Below are 23404 nucleotides of genomic sequence, written 5' to 3'. Positions count from 1 at the left end.
TGTTTTCCTGAGCCTGTAGCCCCGCCCACTACCGGAAGGTCGCTCTCTGATTGGTCAAATGTGCGTTTCAAACTTTTGTTTCAACCGGAAGTTTTGGAAATCAAATCGAGGAGGAAGGGGAACAAATCGACCAAATGAAGCCATGCATGGAAAAAATTAACCAAACTTAACAGCTTTGGTCTATTTATAGAATATTGAATAGTCAGTAACATATCTACTCGACTTGACAGCACTGAAAAATCAGTTTTAACCCGGCAGGCTGAATAATCGAGCTCAGTGCGGTAACTATCGCCACTATGAAAGGAGCAGCTAAGAGCAAGGTAAGACAAACTACAGACACACCTGATGTTACTGGCAGCTGGAAAAAGACACGAGGACAGACTATTTTGGACGACAGTTGCTGTCTTTGTGGATACATGAGACACTTCATAGCTTGGATGTAATTTGTCAGTGAGATAACAAACTTTATACAGTGGTGAAATGTAAATAAGTACGTTTACTCAAAAACTGCACCATGTCACTTTATACTTTTACTCCACTAAATTTCAGATGGCAATTCACTTTTCACTTCACTTCATTTTTCTGATAGCTATAGTTACTTTACAAATCAAGATTTTTGCATAAAAATATTTGAAGAAATAAAAAAGTTATGCTGTTTGTAATAAATTACACGAGTTTATACATGTAAAGCTGCAATGATTATTTGATTAATCAGTCCACTGGCAGAAAATCAATTACCAGCTTTTTTAATAAACGTATGCTTTTGGTGTCGTTTTTTTTAGAAATATTTTTGTTTTTCCTCTTTTTATAATTTTAATTATTTTCTCTTTATTATGTTTTGTTATGTTGGGTTTGGGGGGGTTGTTTTTTCTCTAAATTTTGTTGTTTTTTTTATTTTGTGGTGTTTTCATTTTTTTCTATTTTTTTTTATATTTTCATAATTTTGAGGGGGTTTTTCTTATATTTAAGGTTTTTCTGCATTGTGTACTTTTAATTTTCATACTTTAATTATATTATCTATTATTATTCTAACTTACTTTAACCCAGTTAACATTTTCAATGCAGAAGTTTCACTTAACACAGAGTATTTTCACTGTGTGCTTTTAATACTTTTACTTACGTTAAGGATCTGAATACTTTATCCAACACTGACTCCATGACATTGCTTTAAACTTGATGCTAATGATCTATTGGAGTTACTCTTCCCACTGATATTTCTAAATAATCTCTAGCGTTCCATCGTAAAAATGTTTTGTGCTTCAGCTTATATGATGATTTACCCAAGCATTAACAATTTGAAATGTGTATTTGTAAAAGGTGATCATTCCTAGTCATAGCAGTCATCACACTTTAAAAGTGTTGAAGGTTTGATGTCTGCGGTTCTTAGTAGCTCAGGTAGCTTGCATATTGATGGACATGTGGACATAATTGCCTCGCAGAAAAGATCTACGAATGTTCAGATGCTTCAGTATTACAGCTGTTTGAAATGTAGGGGGTTTTTTTGGCAGGTGGTGACATCAGGGAGGCTGACGGGAGCAGCAGGCAAAGTGCAGCCGACCAGGAGACGGTCAGCGCCCTCGCCCCATTTACTTATTACTTTTTATTGTAAACACTTCTTCTGTATACTGTATGTTCCCGTCTGCACTCCCTCATTCTCATGCTGTTCTCTGCTCCTCTCACTTGTGTTGTTAGAGTGACTCCAAATCCAGGAGCAGCAGCCCACCCTGAGCCAGCCTACTCTCTGTACTCCACTGACTCTGAAGACCAGGTAATGAAGACAGCTGACTTACAGTCAGTACTTAACGCACGAGAGGACGGTTTGAACAGGATAATGACGTGGATTAGCATGTAGGCAGTACACAAGGAAGTGACATGAATCAAAGTGTCATTTAGCAGAAAACTGAAAATTTGTCTAAAAACAACTTTATGGAAAATTTATGACTTGTGAAGCTCCATGATTTATCCAGATTTTCCACATAGCTGTCAATCATGTAAATCACTGCTTGCAGATCAAATATGAATCAAGATTCTGTCGCTGCACTGCCTGTTTCTTATCTGAAATGTTTCAGAAACATATTTTAGTGTCTCACAGCTATGCTCTGTGTTCTTCAGGTCACTTCTCTCCATAAGGGTCTGGACCGCTGCGCTGCACTGCTCAGTGACATCCTGCAGGCTGACAGGGCAGGTCAGATGAGTCTCCTCACATAATGGCCGCTTTATATCTGTTTTATATTATTATATTTCCAGGGTTCAGACTGTTGGTTGGACAAACAGACATTTATTTTCAACTCCAGTTTCAAGCCAGCTTCCATTTTTATAGTGACTGTCTGGTATGATTTATTTATGAAAAAAAAATTCTACTCTATCATACTGATGTACACGTGTGTGTGTGTGTGTGTGTGTGTGTGTGTGTGTGTGTGTGTGTGTGTGTGTGTGTGTGTGTATGTAAAAGCCTCACCAGTCCTTCCCAAAGCAGTGAAGGGTGGAGCAGCTAAATCAACACCATCTGCTCCACTGAGGAGGAAGAGTATAAAGAAACTAACTCCAAAGATAGGTAAGTGTGTGTTTGTGAGTGTGTATATGTGAGTTTTATGTGCATTTGTTTGATAATGGGCCTCGATGCAAGAAATGATATACCATCAAATCTTCTCTTATTTTTACTCATATGCAGAATTATCTCTTATTTTGTTCGTACGGGAGCACACTTAGCAAATAAGAGAAAAACCTCTCATTTTCACAAGCTACAAATTGATGCAATAACAACTCATCAATCTCGTGTTGCAGCTGCACACTCAGGAGTGAAGCTCCAATCACCTCGGAAACAACCGGCCACCCTGCGACAGGCTCGCCTCTCTCCGTCACCCCGCCAAACACTGCGGCACCTCCCCCCAAACACTCCCCCACCCCAAACTGTCGTCTCTCAACCTCAACCTACCCCTGACTCCCTCCAGCTGCCCGTCCCTCTGACTGAGTGCCAGGCTGCTCCCGACGCTCCACACACACACGGCCAGGCAGAGGAGAAGTTTGTTCCTGTCAGAGACATCAGTGTCCAAAACACTGCCGCAGACACACACTGCGGTGTCGAATCAGAGGACGTCAAAGTGGAGACAGTTCAGTATCTGCTAGGAGAACTCAAGTCTCTCATTACTGGACAAGGTAACCGCATAGAAAAAACCTTTTTTTGCAGTTTTCATTATCTTTTATATTAACCCATTGTGCGTGTGTGTGTGTGTGTGTGCGTGTGCAGGCAGTGTAGCAGAGAGGTTACTCAGTCGTTTGGAGCACACTCTGTCGTCACCACAGATGAATGTTGGTATTTCAAACATTCAGACTGAACCCGAACTATCATCACTACAGAGCCAGAACACTCAGCTCCGCAGGTAACACACACACACACACACACGCACAAACACATGCACACACACACACACACATGCACGGTACTTTACTGAACTCTCACTTCATCTGTGGGATTATGACTGAATGCCTCTGAGTCAGAATCCCACAGAGATGTAACAATACCATAGCCGATCTTTGGTTGGCCCCGGATAACCGGCCCCGGATAACCGGCCTCGGACGGTGAGCAGAGCCATTCATGACGAGGCTCGGTTGATTAAAAGTCAAACAGTTTGTGCAAAGCAACATTATATGACCATTTTTGTTGATATTCCCACAATTTTTTTAGCTGCAGCACTCTTATCTCCAAAACACATAACCTCCTGCTCACCATGGAGACCCAGAGGAGGACAGACAATACAAACATACAAAAAGCTCAAGCACATCAGTCAGAGAGTGTGTGTGTGTGTGTGTGTGCGTGCGTGCGTGCGTGCGTGCGTGCGTGCGTGCGTGCGCGCGCGCGTGTGTGTGCGTCCCAGGCGTGTGCGGACTCTGAATCAGCAGTTGAAGGAGAGGGAGAAAGCAGAGAGGCAACAGAACATGGAGACGCTCTGTAACTCACAAGGTAAACCCTTTTTCGATTGTGTGTTTATATTCTGTCGTTCACATTCAGGACTAAAGGGATGTGTGAAGTGGTGGACTGTAAGTATTTGAAAACTAAAGTATTTTTAACAGCTAATACTCTAGTACTTTAACTCAAGTAATAATTTGACTGAGGAACTTTTACTTGAATAGGAGTAATATTTAACCAGGAGAATCTATACTTTGACCCAAGTAATCGAGTTGTGTACTGTAATGGGAATAGTTTGATGTCTATCTCGCTCTCCAGTGTTGACTCTGCAGGAGGAGCTCACTACCGCTCAGTCCCGACTGCAGGAGCTCCAAGATGACCTCACAGAGCTACGGAAAGCCCTGAAGGACACACGGAGCCAGCTGACAGACAGAGAGGCGGAGAATACGCTCATCAGAGCAGGTTCGGACTCACTGACATCTGTGATCAACTGTTTGATCCCACAAGATATGATACATGTGGTGTTTTTGTGCTGATGGTATGAGCTGGCTATTGTATCATTCTGGCTCCATGGTAGCTTTAGACTAGTGTTTCTCAACGGGGGTACAGAGGACGTTGGCGTTGAGGTGTGGGCTCTTTGGGTACCCATGACTCTTTATTTTACAGACATGCCCACTTTATGCTAGTCCCACGCAGTTTTTACATTTGCTTTCTAATCAACACAATCTGGTAGGAATTGCTTTACGTTTTCATAATGGATTTAATAATTTTGTAATGTCAAATAATGGAATTGAAAATGTGATTAAAAGATGCAATTAATCATGATTAAATATGTGTGTGTGTGTGTGTGTGTGTGTGTGTGTGTGTGTGTGTGTGTGTCTCTGTGTGTAGATCTGGAGGCCACCAGAACCAGGTTGCTGGACAGTGAGCGAGAAAAGAGTGAGTTGGCCTCACTCGCCCAGCAAAGATTGGAAGAGATTGGAAAACTTAATAGGTAGGCCTGTGGGTGTGTTTCCATGTAAATGTGTGTGTGTGTGTGTGTGTGTGTGTGTGTGTGTGTGTGTGTGTGTGTGTGTGTGTGTGTGTGTGTGTGTGTGCGTGTGTGTGTGCGTGAGGGAGGTTGTTCTCTGCAGTTCTTTATCAGAATGAGAGTGCTAAAGCTTTAATAGCCCCATTTCCGTCCCTCTCCGTCTGTTTCAGGATTCTCCAGAGTCAGGATTCCTCAGGTTGTCCCACCATGATTGACAGCTCAGTGTCAGACCAACTGCCAACAAAACAGCAGCAGCAGAGACAGGATGCGGCAGAGCCCCCCACTGAGCGCATCGCCCACTTCCTCCTGTCTCTGGGTCAGCTGGAACAAACACACATCGAGCATGTGCGTGTGGCTGCAGAGAGAGAGGGACACACACCAGAGCAGGAGACCTCAGTCCAGCTGAGAGACACATTATTACCACCTGATGTCACATCTCAGCGAGGGGACAAGACGTCAGCCTGTCTCCAAAATTCTCATCTCAACCAGGTCCAGTTGCTGAGGCAGGAGACGGAGCGCAGGCGTCTCTTGAACTCCTCAGTGTCCCAGTGTGATGTGGAGTCTGTGTTGTCTGACTGGAGCATGAGGTCAGGGTCGACCTTTGACACCAGAGACGAGGAGGCGTTCAGAGACGGCCTCGCAGCTTTGGACGCCAGCATAGCCAGTCTGCAGAAGACTATTAAGCTTGATCTGGGGAGGTGAGACATACACGCCTCGCTTCACTTTTCAGTTTTGATGTTTTTATGAAATGTGTTGTATTGTAAACCCTTCACTGTATTCTGCAGTTTGCCATTTTTGATCATTTTAATAAGTGAAATAACAGATTGGAAATAAAGTTATGTTATGTTATAAGTTATGTTTAGTAACAGGCTGGTTTGTTCCCACTTTAAATCTTTAACTCAAAACTTTAAATCCTCTTTTTATGCCTCTGTGCAGGCAAACAGCCAAAGACCGAGACCTTATTCATTTTGAGCATATATATATATATTTATTTATTGAAATGTAAAAAAAACCAACCCAAAACTATGTTACTAGGCTATATTTATAGGAAAATAACTCAACCTGAGTTACTAGTCCATGATGAATATCTATCAATACAGCTTTAAAAGGATTTTTTTTAACTCAACATACTAAAATTAAAACATACTCATATTTCAACTAATAAAAAAACTGATGAAAAAAAAATCACTCATCCCACTGCAACATTTTTATGAAACTGCAAAACATTTTTTATTAGCAAAAAGAGGCAAAACCAGACCAAGTATAAAAAACAGCTGTCAGAAGCTGCAGCTGAAATAGTGTTTATAAAAACAGGCATCAGAATGCTGTTTACATGTTTACAGTAACCCCAAAGATTCCCCAACACTATAAAATTACAGTACAGCTCTGGATAAACACATTCATCTGCTCTACAAGATAAATACACGATTTCAAGTGAAAAGCAACAAAAACGCTATCAACTACAAACATTTTCCCTTTGGTATTCAAGGCCAGCAAGGAGTGTGTGTGCAGTTGTTCCTTGCCGCTGAAGGACGGCAGATCAGGCCACATCCAGAGAGGACCGACACAGACACACAAAACACCACATCATCCAACCAGACAGCCCTTAACAGTGCAAACCAGCCAGAAGGAGCAGACAGAAAGATCTATGCTGTAAATGCAGGAAAACACTGGAGGAAATGTGGGTTCTTTAGGTGGGCGACACAGTTCAGAACAGTAAAAGTTAGGCAAAAGGACAAGAAAACAGTTTCTCCATCACGGAGACATGATGGAGGCTGCTGAGTGAAGAATTCAGTCAGGCCAGAAAACCTGTTAAAAGCACCAGAGCCAGTCAGTCACAAATATCAGGTTTCCCACACTTTTTCACGCACAAAACATTCCCATGACTTTTCAAGGACCCCCATTTTTTTCTTACCCCATTTGCCTGGCATTTTTCAAACGTGTAAGATTCAAACTTAAACCTAATTTCAGCATGCCCAATAATGTGTTTGTGGACTGTCAAAAATTGGAAAATCCAACGCTCATTTCTGCGTATACATTTTCTAGCTGTGATAAATGGTGTCATATTTGGTGATATTTATAGAAAACATGCCTTCCAAACCCGTTTTCTTGAAGTGTTCGATTTCTTTTCTCCAGTTTTTGATAAAAAAAAAAAGCCAAATATATTTTTAAAAAAGAAAAAATTGCTCAAATTTTAAAAAAAGAAAACACGCTTGTCAAACCCTTCTTAAAAACAATAAATTAATTAATCTAAGCTGTGGGAACCCTGCTGATAATATTGGAATACAATATGTTAATTAGACTAGTTAAACTTTGAGTTGTTTGGGCACAGATTTCTTTCTCTTTTTGTGCTTTGCCAGGGGCCGCTGTACACTGACAGGAGGCCTGCTCCATCCACTGATGAAGACCAAGCACTAAAAAAACGATGAAAAATGCTAGTAAGTGGGCATTGAGTCAGGAATATTTAGGTTAGATGTGTCCTGTGTCTGTAGTAGTGACTCTGGTATTGGTGGCAAATGATTATTTCTAAAAATGTGAGAGCATTCTCTAATGTATGTGGAGAAAGCAGCTGTAACCTGTCTCCGGGACGCTGTCTGTGCAGGCGGACCCGTGTCTTCATGAGTGGTGGTACAGCTGGATCTTGTATCTGTGCTCAGCCTGGATGCTGCTGCTGTGGTCGAGGCTGCTGCTGTCACACAGCTCCTCCGCCGTGTCTCCGAAGCCGTGGTAGTGTCCGTAATGCAAGAAGTCCCCGCAGTCCGCTCCCATCAGCCCCCACCAGGCCGGCCGGTGGGACACACAGCTGCTGGGACTGCCCGTCAGGTGCAGGGAGCCGCACATGTCAGAGGAAGAGGGCCGAGCTGCCTGCTGATTGGCTGGAGAGGTCAGAGGTGAGGGGACAGTTTTTGGTGGCTCGGGGTCATCGTGGTCTGTGTAAGGCAGAGTGTGATGATGGCCATTGGTGACGGCTTTGGTGTCCTCATCTTTAATATAAAAAACAAGGTCTCTTCAGTTCATGCAACTTAATTATTTAATAATATTTGTTAAATCAGAAAATAATCTACATCACAATCACAGTCCCACCTGAGTTGAGCTCCACGTTCATGTTCTCCAGCTCCTCACCTTCGCTGCTCTGCATCTGCACCAGCACACCTGCAGCAGGACACGGTGACGGCAGAGAGGAGAGCGGACGTCAGCTTGTCGTGCATGTTTTAATCACATTTGTGTTCACGATTTGAACTGTGGTCCGCTGCTTAAAGTTTTGTATAGATTTAAATACTAAACAAAGTTCAGGTTTCGATCTTGAAATATAAAAAAACCAAAAACATTTTCAAAATAAAAGATTATTTTCAATTTAAATATCATTTTGATTTAAACATGCTTCGAGAAAGCCAACATGTCTTACCATCAGCTCCCCTGGCTCTCTTCATGTGTCCAGCGTCCACGGCTGTCAGCAGCCTCTTTCTGCTGAGCAGGCTCTGGCCACACGGGACACTGTCTCCGTTCACATGGAGCCCACCGAGCTGCTGCAGGTGCTTCTTGGTTTTGGAGATGAAGTAGAAACAGTCGAGGAAGCCGTGAGCGTGAGCCAGGTCCGCTGCTGTCTGTCCACTGGCGTTCCTTAAACTGAGCAAGAAGAGGGACATGTGAGACACACTCCTTCCTGTTGGACATTACAGAGTATCACCTCTGACAGGCTGACTGCGTCCTGCACTCATCACTGACTAGCTGAGCTTTAAATATGAATCTAGTCGTAAGAAGACTTTGCAGGGAGAGATAATCATGACCCATCAACAGGCGTCAGAACAGCTGACAAAACCTCTACTTTTCCAAAATGTGTCCTCAGGGTTCCTGCAGCTCAAAATAAAATAGATATGACACTTTTAAAGACTTTTTAATGCCACTTGGATTTAAGTTTAAGACCAATTTTCTAATAACCAAAATTGGAATACAATGTTATTAGCCCAAATGTTTATTGATACACAAAACATGTTTTTTTGTCCAGTGAAAAATACTGGACAATAATTTACTTAATATGCTGAAAAACAACTCTTTTTAGAGGTTATCACATGAAAGGTAATGAACATATTATATTATAATTAAAGTATACTGGGCTTACCAACAGAAGTGGGAAACATTAGTTTTCTTGGCGATTTTGTGTTTTCTCACTCTGCGTGTGAGATTCCTACACTTGGATTCCCATGATGACAAATGTAAGAAGAAGAATTTATCAAATAATGTCACAAAAAATAATTTATTTTAAGATTATACAAAGCAGCATCAGACAAGAACATACTTCCCATGTCTGAGCATTTTTAGGACATTTAAATGTTCAATTTAAGTAATTTTAATACCAATCAAGGACTTAGTTTTAGATTACTGAATTCAATGCCTTATAAGACTTTTTAAGGACCTGCAGGAACTCTGGTTTTGGTTTTGACAATCTCTCCCTGCAACACATTCATTCTGCTTAATGAAACAAGATTATTGTTCAGCTGTTAAAATTATATGTTAAAGAATGAGGCCAGATTTGTGTCAAGATTACACTAAATGTTACAATTTCAAATAAAAATAAATTGATTAAGGAAAAACGATAAAACAGGACAGCTATCCTCTGGTACAAAACATGAACAATAAAGCACTTTTGAGATGAATCTACAGTTTAAACAACACAGTCCTGTTAACTAAAATGTTAGTGGATGAATCCTGGCTCTACCTTATTCAGATAAAATGAAATGTCTCCTTATTAGGTTCTGAAATAATTCAAGTGATATATTATTTATCTTACTCAATACCAGACAACAAAGTTTTATTTGAATGAAATCTTCCAAGTTTTAATTACTTATTGAGCATCACAGGCCAACTGTTAGAGGATTTTTTTTACTGCCACTTAGAATTTAGTTTAAGACTAATTTTCAAATAACCAAAATTGAAGAATTTGATTTTACAATTTATATTTGATGTTACAAATTATTTTGAGATTTTACAATGCAATGTTAGAAAAAAAGAATTCAGAAAATACTACTCCCCATGAATGAGCACTTTTAAGACTCTTCAGAGATTAATGTAAGTCATTTAAGACCTATTGAGGCCTTATTTTTAGATTAGTGAATTCAATGCCGAAGACTTTTCAGTGTGATTCGCTCCATATAACGTGACCACCTGATCCAGCTCAGACTGTGAGATGAGGATGAAAGCAAAGAAAAGCTCGTAAGTGGACCTTTGAGTTAAGATTATTTTTTACACTCGCCAAACAAAGTATGTTTTAATGTTTAACGTTTTAATGATTAGATGGATGGTAATGAACCTATCAAAAGAGGCATTTCATTTTAATCTTTTCATGACGCTCTTTGACTTTTCACACGTCATCGTCTACTCTGCTTCTTTCCCTCCACTACGGCACAATAATCCTCCAGCTTCCTGTCATTTCTACACTATCTCATGAGGCGTGTCCAATAAGCTCACAGTTTGTTAGCACAGTAAGCATGCAGGTCAAGACATGTCTATTATCATCAGTGCTTTCTGAAACTTGAAACCAATCACTGCAGGAAATACCTCGCCAGTTTGCCAGCAGCAGAAAGTGTAGGAAGCGAACAACTGTAAGATTCTCGCTGACGCACATGTGGCAGATTCTGCAGTGCCTATTTGGATTGCTCCCTCTTTACTCAAGAAAATCGTGTTCAAATTCAATCGCTGTAAAACATCAGAACGTGCAGGGTGTTTGCAGTTTGAAAATGAAGCTCATGGTTATCCTTTCTTTACATCATAAAGCAAATGATCCAAAAAGCAAATCTAAATATTTATATCAAAATGTTAACATGTTAGGACAAATCAAACAGTTTAAAAATTAAAACGTATTAAAAGGTATGATGAGTTTCTAACCACCTTCCTCAATGAAACTACAATTCCCTGAGGCTGAAAAGCTCATGATGCCTATTAACTGACACTGATTCCATGTTTAAATCAACCACAAATTATTTGATTTCTCTTGAAGTCAGATCCAACACAGATTGTATGCCGTAACTAAATATTAAAGCTGCAATCACTGATTCTCTGGCCTCTTGGTGGCAGCAGAAAACCGTACCAACTTATATGCAAGGTTCCTACAGCTTAAGTTAAGTTAGGTTTCAGATTTTTTAAGACATTTATATACCGATACTGACGGAAGAAACACATGATCTGACAAAATTACCCAAGGATTTGGGACAATTGTGCCCAAATGTTTATAAAAGCATAAAAAAGATTACCTTTTTATTCAAGTTAAAAAGTTAAAAAGTTAAATGACCGACTTCAAATAATATTAAAAGTGGAGCACATGGAAAAACATATTATATTCCTATGAAAGAAAAACTAGTTAGTTTGTCATTTGTGTAGCTGTGGTAAATGTACAGGACTGTTGTTGGTTCGTCCATTCTGATGTGTGACATTAATGCGCGAGGCTTCTGCTAAATTACTAGATATATATATATTAAATTATTATATTATTAAATTATATTATTATTATTAAATTATTTTTGAGATTTTGCAATGCACCATAAGAAAAAAATACATTCATAATATCCTATGTCCCATGTCTTAGCATTTAAGACTTTCAAAAGATTGATTTAAGACATTTTAATGCCAATTACTGCCTTATTTTTAGATCAATTAATTCAATGCCTTTTAAGACTTTTTAAGGTTCCACGGGAACCCTGTATAAAGAGGTTGATATGGTGAAAGTTGTATATTTACACATTCAGTAGACACAGAGCAAAATTAGCATTCATCTGTAGTCTTGTTTGTATTCACCTTATGAATTTAACTCCAATATTGTGTTTTTTTTAACTCTGTTTTAGTCTCCACCTGCTTCTGTGGAAAATATCTGTCTCTTTAGCAGCTACATTTTTCACTGTTCACCAGCTAGTCAAAAGCTGTGTCCATGGTTCAGCTGTAGTCATAAAATGTTTGTTCAACCAAATCAAGTAAAATTTAAAATATTTATCAAGATCCTATTACTGCATTTTCCTATTTCTTGCCCCAAATGTTTTTAAAAACCTATTTAGGTGAACTGTTTAGCTGTTAAATGAGAAAGTTGGTGAGGAGCCACAGATCTCACATTCACTGGTATTTACTTTTACTATATTTTTAACAGCTGTACAAGGGCTCCAAATAAAAACACATACATTACACATTAATATGTCTTGTTTTCTAATTTTAAATACTTGAGAAATTACTTAACAAACCACTTTTTTAATATAAAATTGCACAAAATAATCAGACACAGAACTGATGTCAGTCTCACCCTCTCAGTTTCCATGACATAATGCATGTTAAAGATTAAGGTGAAACATTATGCGGCATACATAAATCATAAAATGCAATAAATTTCCATATTTGTCCTATAGTGGAAACAATGAAGGGTTTTGGTCAGTGTGCTATAAATAGAGACACATGAGCTTTTCTGCTTCCTGTACGACCAACATTCTCATTTTCTGTCTCTATCATAAAACATATGAGTTCATTTTACTTATGCAGCTGTTGAAGAAAATACAACACACACAAATAACATTATCACTTCACTTTAAATCAGCTGGTTTGGAAGGGAAGGGCCAATGAAAAATGAAATATCTCGCTGTGTGACTGAGATTATTAATTTCAGTATTTATTTTTGTACAAGTTCTGTCAGTGTGGTGAGACAGTTCGATGATTAAAGCTACATTTGTATAATGACCGACATACATTCCTTACTGATGACTGTAAGAGAGATTAAATTAAACCACTGTTTTCAGTTCCCTCCCAAACAGCTGATGTGACGTTAGCAAAACACTGAAAACAGAGAATACACAGGTGTACATTCAGCAGGTGTTGTCCTTCTCACAAAAACGTATTCAGTGTATCTCTAAACAGTAAATGTGAGGTGTGTAGCTGCTTCTGTGCTGCCCAGAGGTCAGACTGCAGAGTACTTACTGTGGTTTAGCACCTGCTATCAACAGGACCTGGATACACTCCAAGCTACCTGATCGAGCCGCCTTGTGGAGTGGAGCCTCACCTACAAAATCCTGAAGATACAATGTCAAACTCTGGGGGTATCCATTTAAACACAGGTAATAATGAAGTCTACTACAAAAACAATATATGTGAACACATTACGTTACATGTCACTACACCGTCACTGCCAGACGTGGAAAGTAACAAAGTACGCATTGAGCACAAGTGTAAGATTGCACTGCAACTTTGATGAAGTTTCTCAGATAACCGTACACTCTTATTTAAAATAAAGGGAACAGAATACAAGGAGAAAGAGAGAACAGGCATGCTTTTTGTGATGGTATTATATAGATGATCCAATGTTATATACGTGACTAATCCATTCACATTTATATGATGTATTCAATAACCAGGAACAATATTCCATGTGGTTTCAGTGCTGCTGGATGGTGTCGGGACACTGACCTGTCTGTTGACGTCGGCTCCAGCCTGAGTCAACCACACAACACACTGAGGATGTCCTCCAAACGCCGCGGTGTGTGTCGGCGTCTGGTTGAAGCGGCTGGTCACTGCGTTAACCTCACAACCTATCTGCACCAGGCGCACCACACACTCCAGCTGTGTGATCAGAAACACAGTAAGTTTGAGATTTTGCTTTTGCATGATTTAAAATACACCGAGATGTCATGAGAGGTGGAGTCACTGAGGGGAGAAGCATTCCCTCCCAGTGGTGTATATATATATATGTGTGTGTGTGTGTGTGTGTGTGTGCCAATATTATTAATCATCACTAAGAAGAAAAAAAGAAGAAAAAATGTGACTGTGTAATGTTAATAACAATGTATGTGTACGCGTGCGAGTAAGCGCAGTAATGGGAGTATTGAAAATATCTGTTGGTACACAAAGAAAAAAAGTCAATCATCACACAGTGGGGGCTCATGTCGATGAACTGTTGTTGAATGATACTGAAAGGAGCCTCCTGCTGTGCACTGAGCCACTTTCATTGTAAAAAATCTCCCACAGCTCATTTGAATATCCAGTGAGCCTGTATGGGGTCGAGCCCCGGGGGTGAGAGATGCTGGTGTAAAAAAAGCACGAGACGGCTTCTTCAGTGTTATGTGAACGTAACAAAACACTAATGTAACGTGAGGAATTTTTGATTTCTTTTTCTTGCTTCATCAAAGTCACAAATAATGAGAAAAATGACTTTAATGTTCAAAAAAAGTGACTTAACGCACTAACAACCAAATGCAAAGCCACGGATGCCATGAATAGGAAAATACAGAGGTCAGTTAAGTCACTGGGCAAAAAAAAGGAAAAAAAAGAGGTCGATACTTGCTGGGCGTTCCTGTCCTATGTTAATCAATAATCTACATGATCGTTCCTGTCAGGCTGAAAATGCGTCACCGCAGCTGCATTAAGACTCCACTGAACAAAAATCACTGAAAATGCATGTAGGCAACTTTACTACATTTTATGACTTATGAGGATATATATCCATATTCATATAAATATATATATAGATAGATATAGATAGATAGATAGATTCTCTTTGTGTGTGTGTGTTTCTAATTCTTTAAACTTTATTGGCATGGTGAATACATGTACATTTAATATTTTCAAAATAAACACAACAAATAAATAAATACATAAATAATACAAATATAAATAAAAACCTTCAGGTTAAAGAAAAATACCCTCCTTTTTGACTTCTAGAGATATTAAATATACTTATAACAATTACTAATTTAAAACTCATTAATTTTGAATCGGGAAAAAACGATTAGATCATTTGGCCATTTCAGTTTAATTCCCTTCCTGTAGCAAAAAAAAAGACAACATAGACTGTAAATAAAGATATCATTATTGATTAACTAATTAATCATATGTATTTATATATTATGAAAAAAAAAGTCTATGGTAAGTTTCCTGTTCTTTTCCGGAGCTGTTTTGGCGCCTGATCATTCATTGGCTGCACTGGAGCCAATGAAGATGAAGCACGCCGTTACGTTATTTATTTATTTTTTCGCCTGACACAACTTTATTGTACAGTTACAGTCAGACACAACTGAATCATGGCAGTAAACACTCATTTTAGAAAAACGGCGGGTGCCTCGGGTTGTTTCCATTGAATATCATCGTTTAAAAACGACTCGCCGCCACGTTATGGATGAAAAAATAGAATTAAAACAATTAAATTCAAGTTGCACTTAAGTTAAATTAACTAACTACTGTAGGGTATATCCTAACTATTCAGTTAGACAGGATGAATGTCTATAACATACTGAACATTACAGCTTTGCCCTAAATGAAGACTTATTTCGCTGTTAATGCGGCTAACCTAGTCCCTTGTCGTTAACAGTACCTGTCCATAGTGAGCAGCCCAGTGTAAGGGGGTCCATCCGTAGCAGGAGTCCTCAGCGGTCAGAGGAGTCCGGTCTGAGAGCTGCTGTAGCAGGGACACCAGAGCTCCCACATCTCCATCCCGGCAGGCTCTGTGGACCGGGAACCGGCTGATGAACACCTCATCGCTGGACAAGTCCGCTGCTAGTCTCTCAGACATTAGTAGGCTATGGGAGTGGAGGACAGACGCGGTTTTTGTTGATGGTCCCCGTCCCACAGAGAAGACTAAAAACGGTTCAAATCACAAAGGAAGAGTAGATAAGCTCCTCAGAGCGGCTGGAGGGTCACAAAACCCGGACTGGAGTCAGTCTGCTCTGAGAGGACGCGGAGCCACGCCAGGACCCGCTGAAGTTCGCTTCCGATTCAGCAGTTCAGGTCAGCTGTTTTTAAATTTAACTTTATTTATCTGTCGACTATTTATTTATACATTTTAGTGTGTTTCACACTTTTACTACTCCCTCTATCGTTTTATTATTTAAAATATTTTGTATTTTAATATTAAGTAGTTACTTGCACTGTTAACCTTTCATTTAACTCTTATTTACAGTTTGAGTATTTTACTTATTTATTTCTGATTATTACGATTGCAATTTTTATTTATCTGTTTATTTATTCACTTATTTTTATCTTTCTATTTATCAGTTTTTAAGGTGTGAATGTGTACGTATATGTGAGTGTATGTTTGTATGTATGATGGTGTGTGTGTGTGTGTGTGTGTGTGTGTGTGTGTGTGTGTGTGTGTGTGTTTATGTATGCATACGTGTGTGTGTGTGTGTGTGTGTGTGTGTGTGTGTGTGTGAATGTATATGTACGTTTATGTATATTTAAAAATTGGAAAAAGGGGGTAGGATTTGATAAGTATTTACTTACTCCTTACCCCTTTTCAGACATGACACTTTCTGCATTTTTACACATAGAAAAAGGTTTCACAAATCTGAAATTGTGTTTTCAATAATATTTAGCCTCTCTGAAATAATCTAGCTCAGATTTGACAAGTCTAAGTCTAGTGTTTTTTAACCAGGACCTGGTTCAGTGTGGTCGTCAAGTGAAAACCACACTGAAATCTCCCTTTGTTGCATTTTCACAATTAGAATAAATGTTTTACAAATGTGAAAGTGGGTTTCAGACAACGCTGAGGCTTTACTTAAAAACGTCTAACACGCTTTCCCCACAGTGAGCGGTGGAAAGAGTTGCGAATCGGTGGTTAAATAACGCAAATTACATTTCCCTTAACTGCAGAATTGGAACAACGAGTCGTAAACCAACTTCAGCGTCGTGCGGTCTGGCTTCAAAACCGGACACTTTATGACCTACAGGCCTGAGGAAAACTTTTATTTATACTCACGAGTAAGGGATATTATTTATATAATTATCACTGAAAATATTCTTTATGGGCTAAACAACTCTGGGCTATTTTCCTGCATAAAACTTGTGATAACTAACTGTGTTATAATGCCCCAATATTGGGTCAGGATGTACCCCAGCTGAAAACCAGCTCTCTAGCTAATTGAAAAAACTAAAATCCCAAATTTGAGCCACTAATGGATTATTCAGAAGATTTAAAGAGTGTGCTGCAGGGTAATTGTTTTAATTCTGGATATCTTTCTCCTGCAAGCTTGCAAAAATGTTTAAAAAATGTCTAATTCTAGCTAGCTAGCAATGCTAATGATTGCCAGCTAGTTAGCTAAGACGTTAGCAAGATGTTGAAACTACAATATTGTACAACTACAATATGTATACAAGCTATAAAAAGACACATTTGACTATAAAGTAACTAATCTAACAAAATTATGTTTTTGAGGCAGGGTGTTGGAGGGGGTCACCAAACCCAAGGGGTTGGACTAAGGGTCTAATTTTAGTGTTGACAATAGTGCAGTATAATAAAAAATGGCAAAAAAACTACCAAAACAACACAGACTGTCTGTATATATATATATATATATATATATATATATATAGAGAGAGAGAGAGAGAGAGAGAGAGAGAGAGAGAGAAACAGTGCATACCTGTGTTTTTTAAAATGTCAGTTTCTTGTTTTTACTTTGTTTTTATTTTTCTTAATTTTAGTTTTTTAATCACTATTTTCTATTGACAGTTTTAGTGGAATAAATCTGACGTAGCAATTTAGAATAAATGTCACAATTCACTAAAGCATGGCCACTCGATACATGTGTGTAGAGTAGATTTAGTGCCATATGTTGGTTGGGAGGGGGGATTAAGGAGGTGGGGTCTTCTTACCATCTCACCCCTTAATGCTACCAACAATATTAACACTCTCACAGGTTAAGCAGACCGAAGTCAAAGAGGACATCAGAAGCACCGCCACCAAAGATGTCAGTGTCATTAGACAAGATATCTCTGTCTCTGAGTTATGGTGCAAAAATAACAGCAAGGCAACAGGTAACTTTACTCAACACGACCAATCACTATTCCAGAAATCTGTGGTTCACCCTTTATACCATACTGCCGTCAAGGTCAAAATACTTGGATTCTTATGCATTTTCTATTCTTTTGTCTCTTCTCCAACACCTACCAGTTTAAATCCTGCCACTCAAGCAGGCCAGCCATTAGGAATTATTCTCAGGGGGTGAAAGTTTTCCAAAGTGGGCCCCTTATCCAAGTATTTAAACTACAGATGTAAATGTAATTCATCAACAGTGAAGCACAACTGCTGATGTGTTACAGCTTCACTGTTGTAAATTTAAGTATAAATTGTAGTCCAAACGATTCTTGAATTCTTTTCACTTGTGTTTGGATTCCTGAAAATTTGAAAAACCAGATGATCTGTCACGTCATGTTCACCCTGTGCTGTGTGCTGATCATTTATTTTGTAGCAGATATCTCAGCATCTTTTCAGACCCATGCATTAAGGTTTGTCTTTGTCTCTCAGGATGGTTTTGTCAGAGTGAGAAAAAGAGATTTGGAGAAGCTGACAACAGAAGTGATGCAGCTGAGGGAGTTCCTGCCCAGAGTGCTGAAGGGGGACCTGATAGAAATGCTGCATAAAGCTCAAGCAGCTCAGACAAGTACGCTTCCATTAAACCTAACCCTGAGGCAGAAAATACTTTAATATCAGGGTTCCCACAGTCATGAAAAACCTAGAAAAGTAATGGAATTTCACAATTGGGCCTTTTTCCCCCTATTTTATAGAAAACTCAAACAACTTTGGCGATTTTTTTGTAACTATTTTGAGGAAAAAAGTTTGTAATACTTGAAAATTGAAAATGAATTTTTTTGGCATTTATAATTTAATATTTTTATTTATTTATTTTAAAGAAAACAAAAAATATTGTTGGATTTTCTAATTTCTGACACATCATGTGGGATGCTGAAATCATGTTTGAATAGAGTTTCAATCTTATTTGTTTCAAAAATGTGTGTGTGTGTGTGTGTGTGTGTGTGTGTGTGTGTGTAGTGAAGGAGCAGTTTGTGCAGGAGCAGGCGCAGTTAGGACAGGAGTGTCTCCACCTTCAGTCCCGACTGGATGCAGTGCAGACTGAATGTCAGAAAGAGAGAGAGGTGAGCAACATAATATCTGTACAACAGGGTTCCTGCAGATCCTTAAAAAGTCTTAAAAGGCATTTAATTCATTACCCCAAAAATAGGGCCTAAATAGGTATTTAAATGTCAGAAATCAATCGTTGAAAAGTCTGCTCAGACATTGGAAATAGGATTGAACTGTTTGGGTGGGTTTCTCAAAACGTGGTTACACCTATTTTTCCTAAATAATTTACCAGATGCTCTGAATGTCACACAGATCAGTATAGTGGAACCAACAACAGTCATATTTTGTTTCTATTTGGGATGCACAGAGCAGAGGATCCACTGTCTGCTGGCTAATTGTTGGCTGTTTCACCAAAATTTTGCTGAAGGGCAGTACAAAGCTCAGAGTATTTTATGCAAATAATGCCATATGGAAAAGGAAGTGGGATAACACAAAATCACAAAGAAAACTAGCCAATAAACAGCATTTATTTTTCAGTTCTGTTCTTCCCTCGTCTCCGCCAAAAAACAAAACAGTCATGTTTTTTGTTATAGATAACATTTGGGCAATATTTTCCTTAACTCACAAAACTGATGTTCATGTTTTTTCTTTAATTTTGATTACAACAGCAAACTGTCTTTTTGTTCTTTATTTTAAATACGTGTCCCTTTGTATTATTCTGTGTTGTCTCTCTTATTTGGGAAGTTTGGAAAGAAAACATGGCTCTATGTTTTCTCTAAAAATTGGCATCAAAATAAATACAATGCTCTCTGTACATGGTGTTTTCTGGCTTTACCTTATCCATTATTTTGTTAAATCAAGACAGTTTGTTGTGTGTTACCAATTTTGTGTGTGTGTAGGAAAAGTTGCTGTTACGTGAGCAGCTGTGGAAGAGCGGAGCAGAGCTGCAGCAGCAGGCAGACTTCTGCTCTGGTCTGGGATCTGCAGCCTGCAGTCTGCTGTGGAGCTGCTCTGCCAGTGAGGACACGGTCACACGCTGGCTGGCTGATGTGAGTCCTTACCACAGTCTGTGTTTGTGCGTGTGTGTGTCATAACCATCTATATATATATATATATATATATATATATAGCATATATGTGCTTTTTTAAATATCAAGTTCTTGTTTGTTTTACTTTTTACTTGCTCTTATTTTTCTTAAATTTATGTATTTCAGGTATTATGTTTTAATGCTGTTTTTTTCCAGTCCATTTTCTTGGGTTTTTTTTGTTGTTGTTGCAAATTTTTAGGTAATCTTCTTGAAACTGTTGACTAATTTCTTGCTAATTTTTGGACCATATCTTGTTAAGTTGCTTGTTGTCTCATTTTCAGGTTTTTGAGAGGAATCAAGGCAGTGTGCTCTGGTTTCACAGGGTTAACAGCTGAGATAAATGTATATCTGACAGCAAAGTGTGTGTGTGTGTGTGTGTTTGTGTGTGTGTGTGTGTGTGTGTGTGTGTTTGTGTGTGTGTGTGTGTGTGTGTGTGTAGGGGAAGCTGCAGTCCTTCCTGGCTGTAGCTGCACAGACTCTGGAGAGTTTCGTCAGGTCTCTGGATGAGGAGACCAAAACTCAAACTGAGGACCACAACTCCCAGGAGCACCAGTTTGTGCTGGCTTTGGCTGGAACCATAACCAGTGAGTTCACAGCTTCTGTACTCCAACACTGGTGTATACACACACAGTTCAGATGAATATTTTGCACCACTTTTCTTTTGGTCATGTGAGAATATACTCTGCACATCAGTAGGTTTTATAGCACTGAGCTCTACTTTAAGACATTGTCGTCAGTTGTGAAATTCCTCCGGCAGGACCTGAATGCAATGTAAACTGAAAATGTGTCACAGTGACTCCAGAGCAGGTACCCTCCCCCAGTCACCTGCCTTGTCTTTATTTCCCACGTATCAGACATAGCAGCAGTAACCTGTGGCCGGAACTTCCTGTCCAGCTCGGCTCACGTCCTACTGGACACTCTGATGAAGCTTTTGGAGCTGATGAAGCCCGGTGTCTTCCCCAAACTCAAAGTGTATGTGGAGCTGTGGTAGAGTACATAGCACATTGTTGATAATGTTCTCCATCGTATAATTCCTACTTTGCCATAGAGCAAAGAACAGTTCAGCTGAAGTTAGTATGAGGTTTCAAATCAAGTGAGTGTCTCCCAGAATTACAGGCTTTTCAATACAAAATTAGGTGGCCGAAACACATTTTGTTATTGACCCCTGTCCACAGCAGTACATTGCTTCACCTCCGAGGTGGTACTCGAGCACTCACATTTGAGTGTCTCACCAGGCTTTTACTTTACTGAATGGCCTGACTGCTTTAAGTTCAAACTTCACAGCAAAAGCTCATCACAGAAACACAGCCCCTTTTTGAACTACATAGTGACCAGCCACCATTTATGTGCACATTGACGAGACATTAACATGCCTGACTCAATCTACAAGGTCAGTAGGTGTCAGTGCTGCGCTTCAGTTGTCGTGTTCTGCTGCAGGTTGATGTTGATGGCGCTGTATAACGTGAGCATCAGTGTTAAAGGACTGAAGTGCATCAGTGAGAACCCAGGACTCCTGCCTCTTATCTGGACCCTGCTGGACGGTAAGTGGACACACCTGTCTCACTCCTGTTAAAAATTGGTCATCTTGTGATTTTTTTTCGAAAACAAATAATTTTGGCAATTTTTTTTTCTTTTTTGAAGAAGAAGAAAATGGGTTTTGAAGTCATGTTTTCTTTAAAAATATAATGGTGATTTATTTTCTTTTTTTTTAAGGGGGGGCGATATTTAATTTAAGATTTTTTTGGCCTGCTTTCATCAAAAACTTAATTTTTTGGCTTTTTTTAAAATTAAGTATTGTTATTATTATTATTAACAGGTTTGGAAGTCATGTTTTCTTTAAAAATCACCAAAATTACATCATTTATCACAGCCAGAAATTGTAAAAACAGAAATTATTGTTGGATTTTTTAAATTTCCACCAGTCTGGGTGGGAACCCTGTAAACAGGATGTGCAGCCCAGAAAAAGGAACAGTGCAAAGCTGATAAGTGCAGTTGTGGCAAAAAGTGCTAATACACTTTTTTTTTACCTCAACTGACATTATTATGAATGGGAACTTCACAGACTTTGCCCCTGTCCAGGTGTCGGCCTCACCTCTACCTCTGATGTCTGTCTGACAGATGGAGACTGGGAGGTGTGTCTCCACTCTTTGCGTCTCCTGCAGTCTTTGTTGTTGGAGGAGGAGGTGTTGCTCCCGTTGGGCTCCTCTCTGCTGGATCCAGACCTCCAGGCTCGTGTCAGTCGCCTCACCTCCAGTGTGCAGCCCAGCCTGAGAGTGGCAGCTCAGCAGACCCTGGAAGACCTGCAGACCCTCCAACAGGTGACACACTCACAACTGCGTTGAGATTGGCATCTAAATACAGACATTTACAAACTAAGCTATGATGAAACACTTGTCTTGCAGGACAGGTTAGATTATCAGTTACTAAAATAGACAGAGGACAAAAAGAAGCACCAAAACCAATGAAAAACTGGTGTCTCAATTTTCAAAAATCAGCATTGATAGTGGAGTAACAACATCACATGACATGGGAGCTATTGAAAAAATATGCAGAAATTTTACTAAAAATATTAACATAAAATACAAAAAGCACTGAAATCAATTGAAAAGAGGTGTTTGTCATTCATCCGGTGTCTTAAACAATTTGCCATTGGTTTGGAGTCACTGGGTCACATGACATAGAAGCTATTGAATAAAAAAGTGACTATTGCATCAAGTAAACGATAAATTAATGATAGTATCTAAATCAGCTTCCAGCGATTTAATGTGAGGATCTGGAAGGCGATCTAATCATTCACCTACAACAATGTGTAAAACAGCGTAAAGAAGATGCCGCTACATAATGTTATATAATGTTAAAAACTTATCTTGAATGCTCCAATTAACCAAACTGAGGAAATTCATTTGTTAAAATGAGCAAAACAAAAGCATGTATTGAACCAGAACAAGGTAATTTCATCAATATGAGGGGATGAAAGGTATTTCGAGGCCATGCAATATCTTCTTGAGCGCTCAATTTAGTAAAATGTGCCCTCATTTTATTTATTTTTTCTCTAAATGTCACCTCTGTACTTACACTATCAATGGGCTATTGACAATTTGGGACTGTCTAACCGCTAATTTTGCGAGAATATCCAGATGGCCAGTCAGAGAGTGGTGGAGGGGGACTTTATCAGTTTATTGTGAATGTTTTCGACAGCAAATTATGGGAGCGATGATGAAACGAAGCGTGTCTGTGTGTTTCTAGGGTCGAGGATGTAAAACAGAGCAGCCTCTAATGTGAATTCAGTATCCTCACTCCAGTCGCCCTTCTGTGTTTATTTCGCCTGTCTGTGTTTGTCTAAAGTGAGGAGAAAATATAGAGGTGACAGGTTCTCATCAGAGTTATGAATTATGAGTTATGAACAGCTGTTTATATCCATAGTTAAATTGTTAAATAGCTTTTTTATGCGCACTGGTCACTGTTGGACCTTCAGCTTTGTTCTCATTTTATGTTAGTGTTTGTTACCAACTTAGTGTGAATACACTTTAGTACAGACAAATTAAAAAAAAAAAGTTTGTACA

The 23404-nt window shown here is 39.1% G+C and overlaps 3 protein-coding genes across 7 annotated transcripts; 2 read left to right on the top strand and 1 right to left on the bottom strand.

The window, feature by feature from the left end:
* The first annotated feature begins 71 nt into the window (after window positions 1–71).
* ccdc14 (coiled-coil domain containing 14) lies at window positions 72–7679 on the top strand. Of its 2 annotated transcripts, XM_042512957.2 has the most exons (13): window positions 72–320; window positions 1509–1567; window positions 1693–1768; window positions 2113–2185; window positions 2453–2554; window positions 2785–3156; window positions 3248–3380; window positions 3876–3961; window positions 4226–4369; window positions 4799–4901; window positions 5108–5635; window positions 7298–7375; window positions 7540–7679. In XM_042512957.2, the coding sequence occupies exons 1-12, from the start codon at window positions 297–299 to the stop codon at window positions 7353–7355; spliced, it is 1758 nt and encodes a 585-aa protein (XP_042368891.2). In that variant the 5' UTR covers window positions 72–296; the 3' UTR covers window positions 7356–7375; window positions 7540–7679. The 2 variants fall into 2 exon arrangements, with proteins under 2 accessions (XP_042368891.2, XP_042368892.2); XM_042512958.2 differs by lacking the exons at window positions 7298–7375; window positions 7540–7679 and having other exon boundaries at window positions 5108–5793.
* ankrd10a (ankyrin repeat domain 10a) lies at window positions 6143–15468 on the bottom strand. Its single transcript, XM_042512959.2, has 6 exons — window positions 15271–15468; window positions 13371–13523; window positions 12885–12976; window positions 8344–8564; window positions 8022–8090; window positions 6143–7921 (listed from the first exon to the last, which is right to left on the bottom strand). The coding sequence occupies exons 1-6, from the start codon at window positions 15466–15468 to the stop codon at window positions 7554–7556; spliced, it is 1101 nt and encodes a 366-aa protein (XP_042368893.1). The 3' UTR covers window positions 6143–7553.
* Window positions 15422–23404, top strand: hsf2bp (heat shock transcription factor 2 binding protein). Of its 4 annotated transcripts, XM_088074419.1 has the most exons (11): window positions 15565–15683; window positions 16548–16655; window positions 17591–17708; window positions 18199–18334; window positions 18724–18827; window positions 19653–19802; window positions 20281–20425; window positions 20696–20813; window positions 21279–21382; window positions 21960–22159; window positions 23088–23404. In XM_088074419.1, exons 3-11 carry the CDS (start codon window positions 17640–17642, stop codon window positions 23121–23123), a joined length of 1062 nt encoding a protein of 353 aa, XP_087930545.1. In that variant the 5' UTR covers window positions 15565–15683; window positions 16548–16655; window positions 17591–17639; the 3' UTR covers window positions 23124–23404. The 4 variants fall into 4 exon arrangements, with proteins under 4 accessions (XP_087930543.1, XP_087930546.1, XP_087930544.1 ...); XM_088074418.1 differs by lacking the exon at window positions 16548–16655 and having other exon boundaries at window positions 15547–15683; XM_088074420.1 differs by lacking the exons at window positions 16548–16655; window positions 17591–17708 and having other exon boundaries at window positions 15546–15683.

Source organism: Plectropomus leopardus, chromosome 24, assembly GCF_026936395.1.
Source record: "Plectropomus leopardus strain MGB_pleo_1.0 chromosome 24, ASM2693639v1, whole genome shotgun sequence".
Lineage (NCBI taxonomy): Eukaryota > Metazoa > Chordata > Actinopteri > Perciformes > Serranidae > Plectropomus > Plectropomus leopardus.
This window is presented reverse-complemented; position numbering and strand designations above follow the sequence as displayed.

Coding starts and splice junctions, on each gene's coding strand:
- ccdc14 (XM_042512957.2), top strand. CDS start 297: ATGAAAGGAGCAGCTAAGAGCAAG. Junction 321..1,508: donor AAGGAGCAGCTAAGAGCAAG/GTAAGACAAACT, acceptor TTTTTTTGGCAG/GTGGTGACATCAGGGAGGCT. Junction 2,555..2,784: donor GAAACTAACTCCAAAGATAG/GTAAGTGTGTGT, acceptor CTCGTGTTGCAG/CTGCACACTCAGGAGTGAAG.
- ankrd10a (XM_042512959.2), bottom strand. CDS start 15,468: ATGTCTGAGAGACTAGCAGCGGACTTGTCCAGCGATGAGGTGTTCATC. Junction 12,977..13,370: donor GAGCCGACGTCAACAGACAG/GTCAGTGTCCCG, acceptor TTGTATCTTCAG/GATTTTGTAGGTGAGGCTCC. Junction 8,091..8,343: donor GAGAGCCAGGGGAGCTGATG/GTAAGACATGTT, acceptor GTCCTGCTGCAG/GTGTGCTGGTGCAGATGCAG.
- hsf2bp (XM_088074417.1), top strand. CDS start 15,422: ATGAACACCTCATCGCTGGACAAGTCCGCTGCTAGTCTCTCAGACATT. Junction 19,803..20,280: donor TCACACGCTGGCTGGCTGAT/GTGAGTCCTTAC, acceptor GTGTGTGTGTAG/GGGAAGCTGCAGTCCTTCCT. Junction 21,383..21,959: donor TATCTGGACCCTGCTGGACG/GTAAGTGGACAC, acceptor TCTGTCTGACAG/ATGGAGACTGGGAGGTGTGT.